The sequence below is a fragment of the Pezoporus flaviventris genome, unplaced genomic scaffold (genome assembly GCF_033815535.1).
Source record: "Pezoporus flaviventris isolate CSIRO_AGI_PZ_B2104156 unplaced genomic scaffold, CSIRO_AGI_Pfla_v1 ptg000026l, whole genome shotgun sequence".
Taxonomy (NCBI): domain Eukaryota; kingdom Metazoa; phylum Chordata; class Aves; order Psittaciformes; family Psittacidae; genus Pezoporus; species Pezoporus flaviventris.
The window spans coordinates 2,061,483-2,081,832 of record NW_026892574.1 but is presented as its reverse complement, the minus strand read 5'-3'; the positions used below and the strand labels follow the sequence as shown (position 1 = coordinate 2,081,832).

At 40.7% G+C, this 20,350-nt stretch overlaps 1 protein-coding gene across 12 annotated transcripts in view; it reads right to left on the bottom strand.

Moving 5' to 3' along the window:
• PBRM1 (polybromo 1) overlaps positions 1 to 20,339 on the bottom strand; it is a 66,300-nt gene extending 45,961 nt beyond the window's left edge. Inside the window, exons 1-12 of one of the 12 annotated variants that reach the window (XM_061458354.1) lie at positions 20,248 to 20,323; positions 17,609 to 17,723; positions 16,383 to 16,538; positions 15,534 to 15,631; positions 14,810 to 14,957; positions 12,418 to 12,549; positions 11,621 to 11,737; positions 10,988 to 11,056; positions 10,138 to 10,236; positions 8,861 to 8,946; positions 5,890 to 5,988; positions 2,986 to 3,077 (exon numbers count right to left, since the gene is read on the bottom strand). In XM_061458354.1, the coding sequence (XP_061314338.1) occupies positions 2,986 to 3,077; positions 5,890 to 5,988; positions 8,861 to 8,946; positions 10,138 to 10,236; positions 10,988 to 11,056; positions 11,621 to 11,737; positions 12,418 to 12,549; positions 14,810 to 14,957; positions 15,534 to 15,631; positions 16,383 to 16,538; positions 17,609 to 17,647 (1,135 nt within the window). In that variant the 5' untranslated portion in view covers positions 17,648 to 17,723; positions 20,248 to 20,323. Of the gene's footprint in view, positions 1 to 2,985; positions 3,078 to 5,889; positions 5,989 to 8,860; positions 8,947 to 10,137; positions 10,237 to 10,987; positions 11,057 to 11,620; positions 11,738 to 12,417; positions 12,550 to 14,809; positions 14,958 to 15,533; positions 15,632 to 16,382; positions 16,539 to 17,608; positions 18,857 to 20,247 lie in introns of those variants that run through there. The other 11 variants (XM_061458355.1, XM_061458363.1, XM_061458365.1 and 8 more) reach the window with 11 other exon arrangements.
• Between the last annotated feature and the right edge of the window lie 11 nt (positions 20,340 to 20,350).

Below are 20,350 nucleotides of genomic sequence, written 5' to 3'. Positions count from 1 at the left end.
AGCATCACTTAACAGCCTAGCATCTACCACATCTACCACAGTAGCCAGCAATGCAGCATCTGGACAGAATAACTCGGGTAGAAACAAAAGACTGGAGTTAACACTATGTTCTCCTGTACCTGAAAATGGAGATAAATGCTAACAGCTAAGAGAATGATATCAGGTAAAGTAAGTTTCAAAAACAGACTACACAGCAAACAGTCAAATAGCTCAGTTCTGAGTGCTCCATCAAAAAGTAAGACACAGAGTAGAAAAAACAGAATATGTTTTTATGGAAAAGGAAAGAAATAAGAAACTAGCCAAGCATACTGCTATCCTCTTACATGGGGCAGCCAGCAGCAAAGCAGTTCAATACCCCAAATAAGAAACGTACTTCCTTTGCATTGGAAGTAGAACACCAGACATTCTTTAAAATAAAAATCTAAGTAAATTAAGCAGGCACTAAAAAAGAAAGTGTTCACATAATCTTGTAACGTAGCTATAAACACTTTCATTATGACTTGTAGGTTCTTTAAAAGTGATGTGTCAAACATGACATATTCTTACATATTCAGACGATTACGCTGCTCTCGTACGAAAACTGTTCTCTAAAGAAAACTGATGAAGAATGTGTTATTCAGCTCAGAAGACAGAAAAGAAACATATATTGCCACAAAAACAATCTAATGTAAGACTACAGATTGTTTGATATGCAGTAGCACCAGGTGCCATATCCCCACCAAGCACACACTGGCAGTGAAGTAACAGTCAGTTACTCCTTTTTCATGCAGCTGTTGCCACTACTGCACTTAACAGAGAAATAAAAAACCCTGTAGCAAACCATAACCAGGAAGTATCTGCCATGCAACAGTCCCAAACAAAAAGCATTTCCTGCTGTCCATTCTGTACCACAGTGACTGCTTCCTAGTGAAGGGACAGCTTTATAATGGAGTGATATTAAACTGACTTCACTGCAAAAGGAGGAAGCTATCTAATGTACAACTGGAACTGAGCTTTATTATCGGATATAAATGCATCTATCATAATCATGTACTCTTACTCAATGATGAGGCAGAAAAAGAGTAGAGAGAATTTGTATATATGTGAAAGCAAATTAGTCTTATTCAGCAAGTTATTTGCTTTAAACACTTGTCTCCTTTGTGGTCCCAAAGCACCTAGGCAACAATGAACGCTCATAGTCTAACAGAAGATAAATGCTAGTAAAACCAGAAGCAGCATCCAGTCTTAAAACATTTCTAAATTTAATAAATAGCTTTATTTACAAAATGGCATACTTTTAAATAAGTACCACAGCATGACCATCTATGCCTGCCTTTACAGATTTATAACGGGGAGCAAGGATGCTGCAGAAGCTGCTCATGCACTAATATATTTGAGCTGGAAACCTACAAGCTCCACCACACCATGACACCCTCTGAAACAGTGAGGAGAAACTCCAAGTTGGGAACAGATATTGTTCATTGCTTAAGCAACTTCTAGAATCCAAGAAGCTCATAAAGACTTAGTTCTCTATATTGAGATGGAGAAATTTTCTTCATGTTCAGTCATGCAGCCCAGTTCTCATTTATTTTAACAAGCCTTAGTGGAAAGAAAAAAGACAAGATTCCAGAGCAACTAATAAAAAGACGTGGTTTAAATATAAATCCTTTTCATGCAGAGACTGGAAGCACAGGGATGTCCAAGTAGTGCACTGGAGGGACAGAAAGCCTTAAGGGACAGAGGTCTTCTAAAAAACCTGACATTGCCCCTTAGGTGAGTGTGATAAAGGCAGAAGAGCTGCAGCAGCAGCAAAGAGCTCAGATGTATATATATGAAAGGACCTATGGAAATCACAATAATGTCCATAGTAAAGGCAGCACCTGAAAGTGGTTCAATCACGTCAATAATTTAAACCATATAAAGACATAAAAAGCTATGTGTGTTTACAGAATTATGATTTGCAAAAATAGCAGCTAATAATCACACTGAACCAAGCCAATAAATACTCCTCACACCTCCCAGAAAGCAGCTGCTCCAAAGCAGTAACTCAACTCTGCTTTTGTTTGCAGCAAAATGGTCCAAAACAATTCTACAGCATGTCCATCTGCTGGAAAAGTGGGGAACACAATTCCATTTCCAGGTGTGAAATGAATGCCCCAAAAAACAAACTGAAGAGATGCATCATTTCACACCAATGCAAAAACAATGGTAACAAAAATAAAACTGAAGATGTCTAAAACACTTCAGAAACTGCCCCTGAGAGGAAAGCAAGGAAAGTGCTGAGAATATAACTATCAAGACAAGCTAGCTTAAAAGACAACCTATAACAATTTATGGCTGATACTGAAATATCTGATATAATGCATATATTATGGCATATAAGCTTATATTATAAAGCTAAAGCATGCTTATGAAACTAAGGGTGCTGTATGAAGGCGTGCCTTTTTACATGCTTTTAACATAAACCTTCATGTAAAATTTCATGCCTGCTAGGCTAGACCAGATATTTCTGAATTATATTCTCACATTTACCTGTCCTTACACCTCATACATCACCTTCAACTTCAAAAATAAAACCTGAGACCCAATGGCACAAGAGGGCAAGAGAAAACAAGCCAGTGTCAGTGAGATTTCTCTCAAACTATTGTAGCACTGTAAATCTCTTTTACTACAAGAAGCACCCAATGTCTTACCCCAGTGTCTCAACTTCTGTTCCATATTAGGAGGAATAAAAACGTGCAGCAGTTTCCTAAAGCTTGGATAAGTATACTTGGAAACACACACACTAAATTCAAACCATGCAAGCAAGTTTGGCCTCCGCTGTCTGACCAGCTGTACATTTATACATTTGTACTTAGAACAGGGACTGAATTTACATACCGAGTTTGGAAACACTGCAAAATACCTCTGAAATAAAGATATTTGAATGTATCAGAAGTCCTACAGTTCTGCTTATTCCAAACACTTAAATTGAAAAAAATAGAGAAAATGCATTTCAGTTCCTACCTGCCAAAGCTGCATCCTCATCACTTTCTGATCCATATTGCAATGCCATGGTTATTGCTGATAAACGATCCCCTTGGGCGGATCTTTTGTTACTATGAAAGAGAAGTAAGAAACCCATGCAAATTAAAAACAGAGGGTTATCACATCAAGCATTAGCAGTCACTCAGTGTGTAAGTAAATGTGAAGCTCAAGACAGTTGTTTACAGGATTACAGACATGACTACACAGGAAAATCCTGGAGCCCTGAACAAGAGAAGCTGTTAACGACCGAGTCTGCCTCTATTTTGAGGCAGTTCATCAAACTGAAAAACTGGACACACCATCAGAATGCTAGAGCTCAAGCTAGCTATTCTTCTGCCCTATTTTGACTGCCTGACTATGTGAATTACTGGAGGAGAAGGGAGATGATAAAAAGTCCCTCACATGAATAACTTCATTATTGATTCTGTTTTAGAAGGATTTGTCTATAAGAAGGAATCGAGCACACTTGTAAGCTGTATAAGCTGTCTTCTCCCATCTCTCCATTCCCACCTTATTCAGTTTTGGCACATACAGTACCTAGATGGAAAGCAGCTTCCTCTGCTTTCTAGGCGAAGGAGACCAGCATTCACACCGGCTATGGTCTCACAAAGACTTCTTTAGCATTCCTCTCTTCCTCCCTTTTGTCCCAGACCTGGGGCACAGCATTTCATTCCTAACTGTAGGCTATGCCTGACAATCTCTGCTTTTTTATTAGGTCAGGTCTTTAGGCACCTCCATCAATGGGCTCAGCTTTGCCCTGTGGGAGCAAAGTGAAGACTGGGGAAAAGCAGAAGGGTTACTGTCGTGCATGCCCAGGTCCCACACTTTCCAATACATCTTTTCTTGTCTTTTATATACACAGATATTGTTCCCTTCGTCTATAAGCTGTTCCTCTGAAACGTCCATTGAGTTCATTCAGTCCGTGACCTTGGGCTCCATCTGTCATAACAGTCCTTCAGGGCAGGAGAGGAGGTGTGTGCTGTCACGCTGATGCATGCTGAAGCCAATTCTGGCTCTACCATGACTGCACTTTGCCCAGTTTCATCAAAATTCAGAACGATGTTTTCATTAATCTGTGTAAATTTTATTGCAATGCAGTTGATATGGCATATAGCAACCACAGTAGTAATGACATGCAGTATTACATAGCAAGTAACATCATGGAATTCAAATCACAGGCTCTTCTCAGCCAGAATCAAAGCCCCTTGAGGTACACATTGGACTTCCCCATCCTCTCGCATTACTCATCAAGTGCACCCAGGCAGGGTGCCTTGGCAGGTTTGCGGGAGGTGCATAATCAGCCAGGCCTCTCTGTACTCTGCTATGAGCAGGTTGAAAGCTTGTGGGTAAGGATCAGGGACCAAGGCAACAAAGGAAACCTTGTGAGTGGCCCAATCAGGGCAAGACTATTGATGGAGCCTTCTTACTCCAGCAACAGGAAGCATCACACTTGTCCAGGCTTCTCAGTTACGTCAAGCAGAAAACAAAGGTCAAAGAAAGTGATCGCTGATGAGCGAGGCTGGTAAACTTTCCTAGTCAAGCCTGCTGTGGGATCAGAGCGACCCACTTACTCCACATAGCTTCAACTGCATGAGGTGTAGAGGAGACCCTCCCTTTGAACTTCCAGTTCAGCACCAGCAGTTGGGTGCCAGGAGGAGCTGTGCTTCAGTACCAACAATTTCCAAAGCAGCTTGAACCCCTTCATATGCTGCCAGTATCACTTTTTCAGCAGGAGTACAGCAGCCCTCAGATCCTCTGTATTTGCAACTCCAAAATCATAAGGTCTGACCTTGAGTGTCCACTGATGCTTCCTGCCAGAGGCTCCTGGTAGAACCATTCTCCCCAGCTGAGGTGTTAAGCATACTTTTTACATCTTGCTCTGTATGAACTGGCCAAAGGGCTACTGAATCAGTTATCTCCTGTTGAATTTATTCAGAGGCTTGTTGTCCCTCAGGGCCCCATCTGAATTTGCTCTTCTGGGTCACTTGACAGAGAGGTCCTTACTGCCAATGCATTAGCATACAATGGGGTACTTCATACAAACTTCACCACATGGGTTGTGCCCACTTTATCTGGATCTTTGGCTAACTGCTTCTTGTCCAGGTCGTTGTAAATCCCCTCAGGTAATGGATACCTTTCTCCATGGTGGCCCACTTGCTCGGGTAACATAGGACATCTTCCTTGATGGGAAGGGGCCCCTTTCCTTCATGCCTGACAGGAGTCATCTCCAGAGGCTGAGGACTTTTCCAACAGCATTGTCAATGCTCCCTTCCCTAGAAAGGGATTCCAGCTGTCTGGCTTCCTTACTCTAACTCCAGGCTATTGGTTCTGTTATCCCAACATCAGGGTCAATGTGCTGTTCTGGATGATGGTTGAAGTCTCTGCACAGATCCAGTAATCCAGCCTACTCAGGAAGTTTGCCATAAATGCATCCCAAAAGCAATGCCTTCTTTTTACAAGCTTCATCAGTGTCCATTGGCTATCTCTTCATTATTCACTCCTACCAATTACTTCTTTTTAGTCTCCAAATTTAGTTTACAACACATTTCCATGGGGTTTTTCACCTGCTTTATTTTGCAGTGAAGCTTAACATATTGTTCTTCAGAACATTTCTAAGGAAATAATTACATATGGAGTATTTCATGACAGGTGTTTTGAAATGTTAAATATAAAATCAAACATGGAAGAGTAATTACAGGAAAGTAAGTTATTAAATCATACTAAATAGATATTTGACTGAAACGTATCTAAATCTCAAAAGTATTTGCATCAATATTGAAGAGCACTCGCAACCAAAGACACACCCAAAACCAAACCAACAAAGTTTTAGTATTTCCGTATGATGACAACCCACCTTTCCCTCCAAGTCCACCATTTACTTACCGATAATATTTGTTAGAAGAATTTCTCTCATCACCAACACTGCCTTTACCCTGTGAGGAAGGACCTGTCAGCTTGGAAGCAGTCAAATTTGATGAAGTCCTTAAGGTAGAAGAGATAAGCCAAGGAAAGGGGAAAAAAAAAGAGGCCCACCTTAGACCCAAGAAAAGGCGCAGCAAGGATAAAGCTTTTTACAGAATCACTTTGACAGATCAGCCAAAAGGTTTGGAGACAGATATAAAATGTTTTAAAGCTAACAGCAAAGTAACATTAAGATATAATGGCCCAGCATTAACAACGATTTTGTTTACAAAGCCAGAGGAAGGTGTAACATTTAGATTGAGGATTAACAGCTATACACACAGCTCAGCCTACAGCAGCAGTGAAAGCAGCCAACGAAATGTTCCTTAGTATCCAGATAAAGCTCATCATACAGATCCAATCACCTTTTATCAATACTTAACAAAATCATTGTCAAGTTGCTTGACAGTGCATATTGTCAAGCCACTTTATTTTGCCATTTTATTTAAGGGACAACAGGTAAATGCACCGACAAAGAGCAACTTAGTATGACAAAGAATACAATGAACTGCAGCAGGAAAGCATGATTTTAAACACAGAGGCAACATGTCCATAGAACAGGTTAGTAGCAATGATGAATTTGATCCGATCCATTAACAACAAAGAAAAACAGATGTAAATTGAGAAGAACAATAGAGTAAACTGGCTTTCAATGAACTCATGGGGGTATTTTATTAAAACCAGCAACAGGTAAAGGAGACTCCCCTTTGAGACAATTAAGCAGTTAAAAAACAATTTTGTTTCCTTCACTAGAAAGGAACAAAAAAAGACTAATGGCTCAATAAAAGAACAACCAGTGAGGTGCAGAGCAGCAGGTGAAAGGTTTGGTTTTCATGATACTTTGCTTTCACCCTGATTTTACTTTTTTGCATTCACCCCAGTATTACTGTAGCCTGCTTCAGGCTTTATTTTTCTTTTTCCAAGTTAGAGAAACAAAGAAGGGAGCTCTCAATTATTCTGACATTCAGATTACTTTGGGACTTGCAGGTCTATTGAGAACACAATACATAAGAGAATACCTAGAATAAGGTAGCTAAGAAATGGAGAAATGGAAATGGGTTGGCAGTGTAAGAGAGGAATTCAACTAACAAATATCAGTGTGATTTATCTGTCATCCCTTCTTAGCAAACAGCTTCATTTTGAAGGAAAACAACAGTGATAAAAATAAAATTACAATTTAAATAGCAAACCTCCATGCCTGTATGTAATTTTAGTTACTGCAAAACAAACACGTGCGCTTTGTTCAACATCTTTGTCGCTGCCATGGACAGCGGGGTTGAGCGTGCCCTCAGCAAGTTTGCCGATGACACCGAGCTGTGTGGTTCGGTTGATACCCTGGAGGGAAGGAATGCCATCCAGAGGGACCTCAACACGCTTGTGAGGTGGGCTGATGCCAACCTCATGAGGTTTAACCATGCCAAGTGCAAGGTCCTGCACCTGGGTGGGAGCAATCCCAGGCACAGCTACAGGTTGGGCAGAGAAGAGATTCAGAGCAGCCCAAGGAGAAGGACTTGGGGGTGTTGGCTGATGAGAAAATGAACATGAGCCGGCTTCAGTGCTCAAGGCCAGGCTGGACAGAGCCTTGGGTGAGATGGTTTAGTGTGAGGTGTCCCTGCCCATGGCAGGGGGTTGGAACTGGATATTTTAAGGTCCTTTCCAGCCCTAACTATTCTATGTATGTTCAGCGTCTGTAGAATCAAGGTCTTCTGGCACTACACATACTTTTCAGAAGGAAAAATTTAAACATATGTCAGGAATTACTCCCTAACAGTATTTATGCTTTTATATTTTTATATGCTCACAGGAAGCATACAAACGCTCAACAAAGGAACCACAAAAAACACTACAGAGGTTGAATGTCTCAAAGGACCAAACAGTAGAAATCGACCAGGTAATTTTCACTTCTTTCACACATCACAATTCCAGGCAACACTTTCAATAATGGCACCATCTACACATTTTTCAGACAACAAGAAAATGTAAACTGCCTTTCAGTAAGGTAAAGGGAGCCCTGGTGTTTACAGTTGAACCACACAAACCTTCACAAGAAATGACAGCAGCTATTTTCCAGCATCAAATATCAGTAAACAGCTCAAATCCATCAAGACAACCCCCCTTGTAAAGAGTTCGCTATGGGATGACTTGCAAGACATCACTTTATTTTTTAGATAAATGACATGGCCCATACTGGCAAATAACCTCTAAACCTACTTCTAAGAGCTACTCATAAGAAAAAAGTTTGTATGAGAAGAAATCTAATTGCATTTCAGGTAAAAAACATCTAAAATAACTGCATCGCTTCTCTGTCTATTATGATTTTCACAGGAAGAAAATGCTATTTCCTACATAAAATCATCCCATGAAACAAACACAGCTATGGACTGTATTTTATACCTGCCTGTTCAAGACCAAACCTATGCTTCACCAAGTCCAGATCTTCCGTGCCCTGTGCCTCTTTCCACAGCTAAAAATGTGGACTTCCTTCTAAATATATGTTGCCTGAGGCCTTGTTCCTATGTTTCTGCCCCTACCTAATTAACAGCAAGCTCTTATGCTTCAGCTCCTAATAAGGTTCACGATTCTCCAGCATGTTTCATAAAGCAAAGCACAACAAAGCACCATGTTTCCTACCATTACCTTTCTGTTATTAACTCGGAGTTATAAATGATCTACTGACACCTTTTAATGTGAACATCACAGAAATCTTTCACCACAGAAGTATTTCAACAAAAAGTTCCCTTCCAGAAACTGTTTTACATTTTTTAACCTTTAAAACAACAATAAATTAAGTTTTCAAGCAATTATTTCCCACTGTATTGTCCACAGCAAAATTAAGGGAATGTCTATAGAGATTTTTATATGAGATTACAAAAAGAACTCTTATTTGCAGTACCTGATTCGGAGACTTGACTTGGCCAACTCACTGTGTTCAATTTCAGCCTTTTTCATATTAAATATTTTTTTAATTGCATTTGCATCCTGTCAATTAAAAGAATTTGTTTAGTGTTGAAAGTGCAGAATGTTATACTCAGGCGTATCCATCTACCCAAAAATCTAAAACAAAAATTAAGGACTTTTTACATTTAGATATAAAACAACCTTGTATGAGAAATGAAGCACAGAACAAAGTCTGCCTGAAATACACCCACAGAGGCCTGCAAAAACTGAACAGAATAAATAGCTGAATAGCTTTGAGGTAATTTTTCATCATAACCATAAAAAAAAAACAAACACACAAAAAAAACCTACAATTTGCAAATATGCACAAATGCCACCTAAAATTAAACATGGAAATTACTTTCTGTGCCTTTACAATCAAAAAGTTACCACCATTACTGAGATTTATACCACTTGCTCCCTCCCTTTCTACACCCATGGACTCAATACTTGAAGTAACAGCTGACAAGATAGAGATTACACGTTTTGAGTGAGGTTACAAATGTGAGCTACGTCACCAGGAACTGAAACTACAATCCCAACAAAAGTGTACCTGGAAAAGTCCAAGAATCACTTACATAACAGTGTTATATATATATATACACAAGATCTCTCCCTACAAAGCCCTTAAAAATTGAGCACACAAAGGAATAATTGACCACCAAAATTCTCTTACTTCTAGAGTACCTGGAAACAGCAATGTGATAATCACAAAATAATACACACAAAAAGCGGGTGAACTCAGCTTAAAAAGACAGGAGGTGAAATTTATCACAAAAACACAGCTAAAAGGAAAAGGATCTTCAAAAACCATGCAGGGAAGGCATGACTCCAGTTTTGAAGCTTACGACGAACACCACAAATAGTTCCTGCAATCCGGAAAGAGACAGCAGCCGAGTACAACCGCTATCACTTGAACCTGTAGTTTCAGGCATTTCAACTTCAATCACAAGTACAAGGATCCTCCATTCCTCCAAAGAACTCATGTAACTCATATCCCAAGATAAAATCTAATCTGAAAAAAATCTTATACCTCAGCAAGTAACATGCATTCCAATTATACTAAAAGCAATATATAACAGAAAAGAAGTAAAAAGAAAAGCCACTATTAGCTTTTCCTTTTTTAACTGAAAACAATCTTCAGGGCTGTATGCTAAAGATTACTTTAATGATCAATAAGCACAGAAAGTCATACAGAAAATCAAACTCAAACTATGAATAAGTGAATCTAACCTTGAATACTTGTGATCCGGGCTCATTGTAGGTTTTGGCATTCTTTGCCAGAAGATCTATATCCTTGGCCATTGCATGAATGCTTTTGTAAGTTCCATTCTGTACAACAAAAACCAGAACTGGTTAAAGTGGCAACATTCAGAGAACAGCACGAGAACTGAGTCAGTAGCAAAAAGCAAAGGGAATTCATATAGAATAAAGGGAACATTTACAGAAAAACAAGAACATTTCTAAAGAGGACAGATAAGTATCTGAAAAAGTCAAGAAAAAAAGAAAGTTAAAATGTAAGTCCTAAATCTTTACAGACTTTACAAATGCTAAAGAAAAGATTGAAAAAAATAATGCATTCAATTGCCTTAATTTTGAAGGTTTTAACAAAACGTTATTTTCTCTATTCTCTAGTACAATTAGTCCATGTGCTATACAAAACTAGTATAAAAATATGCTAGAATTACAGAACAATATTTCATATTACTGGTCAAGTAAGATGAAAAATCCATCAGTACAAATCAGCTATTTATAGCAAGAGAACAAAAGTAGGTGATGTTAACGCACGACCAAGCTTCAATACTTCAATGTCTTACATTAGCAATACTTGCCAAGAAACTACTTTAAACCATTAAACACCAAGGAACCCAAGATATTCAGGCTTAATGCCAGTACTCTACAGTTTACAATGCCTGATCTTCAACACAGCTATTTCTGCAGCACTGACAGTGTTCAGATTTCTAAACAGCAGGGGAAAAACATTGTCTTTCCTACTGCCACAGACTTGGGCTTCTTACAATTTTAAGAGTGCTCACTGTTAAATAAGTATATACTTTGACATATTAACATGCTCATACTGTACCTGTATCCTTTGGGCAATGGTTTTAAGATCTATGGGCTCCTTTATTATTGCATAATAATCTGGATATTGCTGGAAAAGAAAAATAATTTATATATTACTATAAACAGTCACAAAGCTATTGTTCTAGAGGCTCACAGAATGACCTATGAGCTGAACTGCAGATAAGAACAGTGGAAGCTCCATCAGTATAGCAATAGGCTTCAATTTCGGTGAGCCAGCTCGCAACGCTGATACAAGGAATTATAACTTATCAATAAAGTGATATAAAGGAACAGTTCTGTCTGAAAGCCAAAATACAGGTCTTCACAGTATTTATTTTGCTGGTTAAACTTATGTCACATCCTGAAACAGAACAGTGAAATCAGACATATTTAAAAAGATTAAAATCTGTGCACCAAAAAAACCACCCATAATTAGCTAAACTGGCAAAACAGGGCAAACCCCAGACTCCAACAAAGGGCTGAGAACGAATGGGTAGGAGCAAAGAAGGGAGGGAAGCTCTAAAACCAGCTGCAGTTTGTCACTGATGAAATAATAAGCATTCTGAGTGTGCCCATCACAGTGTGTAACATCAGTTATATAAACGTCCCGCTTTCCATCTTAAAACACAACCAGTATTACTAAAATACCCACCACTTTAGAGGGAAGTTTCTGAAACAGTTCACTGATGAGGCGCCCTGATGGGTTTGTGGCAACAGCTATAGCTTCAAGAAGCTGTTCAAGAATTTCCTTCAGGTAACCTGGAGATGACTAATAAGAAATAAAATCACAAAAAGTTTTAAGAGCAGCCACAGTGGAGTGCTTTAAGTTGCACTAAAATACAGGAATTGACTTTTCAAACACAGAAAAAAATCAGCTATAAAACACAGATGCAACTTTTGAAAACAACATTACCTAAATGCATAACCAAAGCACATGAGAAAAACTTCAATTTCATATTTACACTGCAGGTTGTCCAACATGTGTTACAACTGGGTTGTCAATATTAACAAAAACATGCATCCCAACATCACAAACACCAGACAAGCCACAGTCATATCCAGCTTATGAAACACTCCAGGAACAGCTGCATTAACTGAATGAGACATGCTGAAAAATGATGTAACTGGACATGAAGCTTGCTTGCATCAAACCTCGAAGCTGGCATGATACCAAGCAGATGGCATATTTGTCTCAACTAAACCACAACCACATTTCATCTGTATCAGAAAAGATCGTAACTTTTTTTTTTGTTAGGCAAAAGTGAAACATCAATACAATACAGTGAAATTCTTAACTAATAAATTAGTATCAGAAATGCGCTATAGGGCATAATTTAACTATGAAAAATCTTAATGCTTATTCACACATGGAGCCAACCTCCCTCTCAGAGTCAGCTGACATACACGGCCACTGCCTCCTACAACTGCAGATGTCATGCCCACACTTACTAATTCTTGACTGTCATGTCCTTCTTCATCATCATCATCCTCCTCAGCATCACCTTTCTGAACAAATTCATTTTTTGTGCGCAAGTACAACTCCCATAATTTGCAGGCAGCTTTATATTCAGGAGAATCAGGCTGCAGAAACAAATCAAACATTGTACTCAAAATTCAGATCATTCTTGTCTGAAGGAAATGTTTAAATTATTGGTTGAATGGTATTAAATGCATTAAATAAACACATAATAGAAAACCTGGGAAATTCCTGCTTCAGTCGTTCTTCAACAGAGATATTAAGAATCACAATAAGCACTAGAAAACACAACTTCTATCGCACCAAAGCATTTAAATCTTTCAGAAAACTTAGCAATAAAATTACTTGGGTTGAGGCTTGGACAAGCCTATTGCATGAATCTGGAAAAATCATCAAGTTTTGCTGATGCATAACACTACTGATATTTAAAATAGACTAAATATCAGTATGCCAGAAATGTAATTTAAGTAAATACTGCTGCCATTGTGTGGCACTTGAAAACTGATTTCTACAGAAGAATGCTAATAAGCGTGTCAATATCTCTGAAAAGACTTCAATGATTTAGATGCAGCATTAACTGAAATTCCAAAGAACTTGATAACATGCTACCACCTGGGTGTACATCTGGGTATATTTTTCTGAAGAGCTAGGTGTGTTCGTCAGCAATTAAGTTTTGTAAATACAGAGGTGGTAGTGGCAGACAAGCATGTGCTTATAACATTGCTACTTAAGAATGTTACCCAGAAAAAAACAGCTTTTCCACTCTTGCGTATTTTTCTTTCCCTTTCTGCTGTCATTTCACCTCTATTTCAGGTATTCCTGCAGGTATCTCACCTTTTTATTGCGGATTCCGCTCATCTTACTTCCCTGTCTCAACCTCTGACAGCTTGCACCACAAATGAGAAACGAACATGACAACTATCCCTAAGCCCACCTCACTAGGCTTAAATATTCTCAAGACATGGGACCAGGTGTTAATCATGAAGAACAGTTATAAAGAACACTCTGCTCCACTCATCTGCTTCCCTCTGTACTAATGCAAGACACTCAGAAGTCTAAGACTTGAGCCAAAATACTAACAAATCCAAAGGTTTCCATTCTAATCCAGCACTGCCAATAAAACTCCTGCTGCAATAAAGACCTTGACAATGAATCAATCTCCCTGTTTTATATGCGTCATTGGAGCTGCGTGGGTAAGGTAAAAGATGAAAGGAGAAGAGGCTGTGTTTGTGTGCCGTACGTCCAGCTCACAACTCCGTATTTCTCTGGAAATGTCAACATTTCTTCACCCTAGAATGATGGCTACCTATTTCTATTTTACATGCACAATTTTTACATTACAGCCATAATTCTGAGTCCACCATTCTGTAGGCAAAAGAAACCATGAAAATGCCAACACTAATGGGCAAACGCCTTTCAAAGCTTCAGGAGCACACAACCAATTTGGAAATCCTTGTACTTTTTCTACTGGAACCAGAAGGTGCAAATGTTTTATTTCATAAATCTGACTGTTTTTCAACAAGCTACACACAGACATATACAAACATAAGCAAAACAAACTGCTTTTCTGAATGTCACCTGGCTATGCTGGTTGGGTTATTCAGAAAGCTGTCATCTGGATCATCTCCAAAGTCAAAGATAAAGTAAAGGTAACTTTAGCAGTTTTAGATTTGCTGCATCATCTCAGTCACTGCATACAATTTCACTGTTTTATGTATTTAACACAGCCTTCCATTAAACCAGATTCATCCATTTTTTTTCCCCACTTCCTTATGGCAACTACAATAAAAACCATTAACATCTAAAATAAGACACATGGGGGAATAGACGTCAGGGTTGCACCCTTGATGAAATACATCATCATCTAACACTCAAAATCTATCATTACTGACCATGATAATCAACATGCCTTTTTTTCATCTTATTAAGTGGTCAATGGAAGAGAAAGATTCAGCACAGCTACTGTACACTTCTGGTTATTTATAAACTCTTCCTTTTTGAAGGAAAATGATCTTTTTAGATTTCAAAACGTCACACAGAGTGTGTTGTACAATGGGAAGGCTTTGATAGACAAGTATTTTTCTCAGTTTGTATCTCCATTGTTGCTTTCTATCTCTTTTGGAAAACGATATGAAGATCCTCCCCACACTATTTTATAGTTTTCCACAGAAAAAAAAACTATGGTTGGACATCTTACAAAGGTATAGTCAACCTTAGGGAAATACATGCAAGTAACTGCAACATGTGCTGTTCTCTTACCAAAGGCTAAACAGAAAAGCTTTTTGGCCAAACCAAGGAAGAAATTAAACACAACTTGGTGATTTTTTTACAATGAATTTGAGCCTTTACATGTATTCTCCTCACCTTATAGTAAGCCTTTGCGTTGTTGAAGAGAAGTTGAAAATCTGCAGTCAGCACATTCACGTCATCATATTCCTCCATCTTTAGCTTTTGTTGGATTTTCATTAAATCAATTGGCTGAGAAACCACTTCATAATAATCTGGCTGATTTCTGTTGCAATGGCAAAACCAGGCGTTATATTCCAAGCAGTAAAACCAAACCCACAGCACTAAAGCCTGGACGTGTCAATGACTAAATAAAACAAATAAAGTTCCAATGCATTTTTGTTACAGCTAAAACAGCTGGCCAGTGGTCTATTAGTGAGCTTACAGTATTACATGCTCTGTTATCATCCTCAGTTTTCTGAGTTTAAGATAAAATTCAGTCTTTTACTTTATCTACTGCATTTTCAAGGGTCACTTCCATTAATCTTCCCGAAGACATGCCTTTATTACATTGCACCACTAATGTGGAACATTTCATAGTCGAAGGCATAGATGTTTTATGCAGATGTCACAAGAAATGTTTTAAATTAATTCAGCATACCCTTTTTTGACTGAAAAAGGGCACTAATGTTATCATGACCATTGAATAATTACCTCAAATACTCGGATCAAACATTGGTGTGAAACTATGACACATTTAGATTCAATTTTTCACAGCTATTAATACTGAAGTAGTCCTCAATATCCACTTATTCCCTGACTAAGCCTCAGATTCAAGGCTTAGCCAGAACCACGGTCTTACCTTCGCTTCGGTGCCCTAATGAAAAGCTCACAAAGGAGCCTGCCCTGTTCATCTTTGTAATCTCTGATGGTGTTGTAAAGTTCGTGGCATACAGCAATCTAAAATGCAAAAACAATAAAGTAATGAAAAAAGAGAAAATTTTAAGAAGGTAACAAATCAAAGCCTACTAAGAATGGGAAGACAAGCTGCCAATCCACAGTGTGCTCTAAAGGAGAAGCGTGAAGAAACTGCTGCATCTCACACATTAGTACAACACCTGACAAGTACTGCAGAATTCTAATTCATTTTTTTGAACACAGGGAGCTTTCTTTCAATGCTAATTCTAAATAAAACACCCAGAATGTAAATTAATTCAGTACAATTCTCTCTTGAGTTACAGACATCTAAAACAAAAACAGGGGTGGTTCTGCCCTGCAATTAATCAAAATTAGACTGCTATCTCAAAGGCATAGCAGAGACACTGTGCACTTGAGCAATCATTGCCTGCGCCATTCCCCACTTATCTGTCTCCGTATTTGCTATTCAGACACAGCTCTCAACTTGTGAGTGTTATGATTTCAGCTCCTCCTCCAATATCCCTGCATCTGCTAAAATCATGCAGGGGGAGGGTAGGAGGCAGGGGGAAACGCAGCAAAAGGAAAATGGGAAAAAAAACAAACATGAAACTGGGAAGACAAGAACAAGCCAAAACCAAATGAGATCCTAAACAAAGTTAGCCAAGGCAGCAACAGATCCAGGGCCAGTACATACGTGCTACACATGATCACCTATTTTATTAGGCTGCATTTCCCAGGGTGGGGATACAGTATCACTAAGAAAAAACACTGTCCATAATAAGAAGATACTAACAGGATCTACTGTTGGGAGATTGGAAAGTCTCCTCCTCTTTCTGCTCGGGCCTGGTATGTTTGTGGAGTGGTGGGCATCATCAAAGTCTCCTCCGCTGACGCTGCTGGAAGGAGAGGTAGCTCTTCGCCTCTTGGAACCCATGGAATCCAACTTCTTCTATAATGAAGACAAATGTTCTTAAACTCATGGAATTGCATCCAAACTCTCTGGTGAGAGCTAACTATAAAGCTAGCAATGCTCAGGATGAGCCACATGTATTTGTTATATACTACAGTTCACTTAATCCATATATCTAAACACTAGCTTTTTGTGAATTGGCAAGAGTAAAGGGAAATCAAAACAGTCCTACAGTTTTAGTCACTTATGACAGCAACATCAGAAAACCTAAGGCTCACAGTAATGCAGATGAATTCAGCAGCTCTTACTAGTATACGTTCTTAAACTATCTACATTTTGATACCCCATTTCACGCATGATAACTAAGCAAGAACCGCTGTTCAGATGAAAAAGCTGTAGAGACATGTGCTCAGGTCTGGTGTAAAAGCACGTCAATCCCTATCAAAAAAAAACCCAGCAACCAGCAAACCAGCATAAACCAACCCAACAACAGAACCAAACCAAACCCACAACCAACAAACCCAAACCAGGAAGTAAACAAATCACAAACAAACATTCGGATGGCTGCTGAATACCTTGTCTTAGATTGAAGCCAAAGAAAGGTCTGGACCATTGTGTGACCCACCACTCCCACGTTAAGTGTAGGATGAATGGCTCAATCGGCAAGAAGCAGAAAAAGCCACCTCCTTTTTTGGCCATACTTTTCCATTTACCAACCCAAAAAATAACCACCATCCAACAACAATAGTAAATTCCAGAACAAGTTGTTGGCTCTTTCCCAGCTTAAAGTGATAGCATCAGAAAAATATACTTGTAGCTGTCTCAAAGGCTGAAGACAGAACAGATGCATCTATCCCAACTTATACCCATCTTCCAACCAAATCAAGGGATTTCTTCTAGGAAGCACCAAGTTGATTTACAAGGTATGGCAGCACAATACAACCACATTAGAGCGTTTACAATAGAAACAGAATTAATCTGAAGCACACAAATGAGATGAACAAGAGTAAGGTAGGAGTAATTAACAGTCAGGATGAAGAAAAGCAAAATCCTAAGGCAGAGGAATGGAGAGAATGGTGCACATACAATCAATAATTTGCCAGATTTACCAGAGTACAACCAGCACCTCGAAAAGCCAGTCTCCTCATAGTGTCTGATGGCCAAGCACAGGTACTGGGAGAAGGTAACGCTCTAAGAGTAGCAATGGTGTTAGTACAGTCAAAACTGGAAGACAAGAAAAAGGAAGGAGAGATAGAAGAAAATTGAGAGTAAATAGATAATTAAAGAATAAAATCAGAGAATAAACTGAATAATTACAGTGACAGAAAAAAACCAAGAAACAGAAGGTAGCTTATTTTAGCCTAGCAGAAACCCTACAGAGCAATTTCGTACACAGAATGCTAGACAGCTCTGTAATTTTTACAGTAAAAACACATTTCTCTAATGTTCCTGAATACACATTACAGATTTCAAAGCCACTTGCTAAAGAATGATTCATCAAGCAGAACAGGGAGTAAACATAAGCAATATCTGACCCGAGAGTGAAAACCATAAAGCAGTAACACTTACAGAATGCAAAGCAGTACGGTGCTAACCGTAAGGAAATATATTTTAAGGTCAAGCATCTAATAGGCTCTCTCAGTGATGGTGCACCTCCACCAGTCTTCAGAATGGATTTTTATCCTCATAAGTAAACAACATTAAATACCCAGCCATACAGGTTCACTACAGATCTACCTGTTTCAATTTCTAAGCTGTCTCTGATTTTTCCCCCTGCAAAATTTCATGCGAAACATGCAGAACCATCATATGGCAAAATGATTGCTTCTGTGTAGTTCACACAACTACCGTCTTCAGTCAAAGCCCGGAGACTGCTCTCCTCTTTGGTATCCTGGGCACTTTCATAACACACACATACAGAAGAACCCTGTGCTATATTAGCAGCAGTTCACCTCAGGAATGGACATGCAGCCTGTCTCTTTTGGCGCTGCCTCCAACTTTTATCTGAGAGCTACAGTATCAAAGAGCTAACAGCAGGCACGTGCTCATGTGGAGGCTGTCAGAAAACGTAAGTTCATGGCTTTAAAAGGCAGGAGGGACTCATGGGACCGATCATTCTGGCTCACCCAGAAACCCAAAGGTACACTCGGTCCAATCCCACTCTGAAATAAAGATGTAGGGACCCTCCTCAACCAGCACCTGCAAACTGCACAGCCGCTTCTCCATCTCAGTTACCTGGGGCACACAGCAAGCTGCAGCTCTCAACCATACGCAGACACTGGTGCACACCTGTACTATCCAGACACCTGGCCATTCTGTGCGCAGCCAAGACCGTTTTCCTCCTCTAATAACCAAGGAAGGTGCAAAACACATACTGGTCTAAACAACATCATGAATACGCAGTGAAAGAACTGAAATGTCAGGCTCCTCTCTCTAGATCTCCCAGCTCAAAACCACAGACCATCCAATCCCACTGTGCACAGAAGTGCATCACGTTTTACTTAAGAACATGTCATAGAACACCACGTTGGAAGGGACCTCGAGGTCTCCTATACTTTCTTCTGCAACATAACTGCTGGCTCACGAGTATTTCAACAGTCCCACCAAGAATCTCCACCACAACGGAGGGAGCATAACTGCTCACATCACCCATAATAAAAGTCACACAACCATGGACATGCCTGTAAGAAACGCTTTGGCCATTGCTAATATACACGGATACTAATACGTACGCAAGGGGTGGAAGGCTGCCTCCCCCGAGAGCCCCGCTAGACTGATCACCACAAGAATGACCCAGCCTCACCTCGTTTGAGATAACACGCTTCAAACAAGCCAATGCGATTCTAGCACACATTGAATTTTCTGCTTCCAAGTAGAAAAAAAATCTAAAAGCCGATAGATACCACAGAAAGTATTTGATCGGTATTGGGATCTCCCACGCTTCCACAGAAACACTCGCTAAAACACGGTAAATTTAGCAAACGGAACAAGGCAGGGAAACACAGCCAGCATTTCCCCCGCCTACGGATGACACCGAATGAACCTGGCTACAACGTGAGAGTGGGACAGCGGCAACCGGACGCTCTAAAAGGACAAAGCTGATGAAGAAGCGAGCGGCACAGAACATCGATCCTTTCACCAACACCGCCACAAGAAACAAAAGAGCAAAACACCGTTTCCCCATGCCGCCCGCAGCGGGCCCTTGCCCGCACCCTTCCCTGCTCGTGAGGTGTCACTGTCGGCAGGAGTAGCAAGAGACGAATGAAAACCTCTCTTGGGGCACCGGGCGCGCCTGTGCCCCACGGCCTGACAGGGCGCTGCCCCCCACACCGGCACGGACCCGCTCCCGCGCCACGGGCCTCGCTCTCGAGGCCCCGGTAGCGGCCGCCAGCCCGCAGCGACCCGTTGCCCGCTGTCACCGCTGCGAGCTCGGCCGCTGGCGGGACGGAGCGACGGGTGCGGGGGCACCGAGGAGACGGCGGAGGGAGACACCGGGGCCAGCACGGTCCCCACAGCGGAGAGGAACAGAGACAACGCGGGGGCCGTGGTAGGGCCGGGGTCGCGGCGGGATGCGGGGAACAGGGAGGTGACAGGACAAGGCGGAGGGGCTGGGAGCTCCCGGGCCCGGCCGGGGCCCGCTGCGGCGGAGCTGCTGCGCGCCCCGCGGCGGCCACACAAAGGGAGGCAGCGGCCTCCTGGCTTCGGCCCTGCCGCCCCGACTGCGCGACCCCGGCGCCGCCCCGCTCACCCAGCCGGCTCCGCTCCGCCTCCGACAGCCGCGGCCGTACTCGCCCTCCGCCGCCCGCCCCGCCACCGCTGCCACCGGTACGACCGGTGCCGCCGCCGCCGCC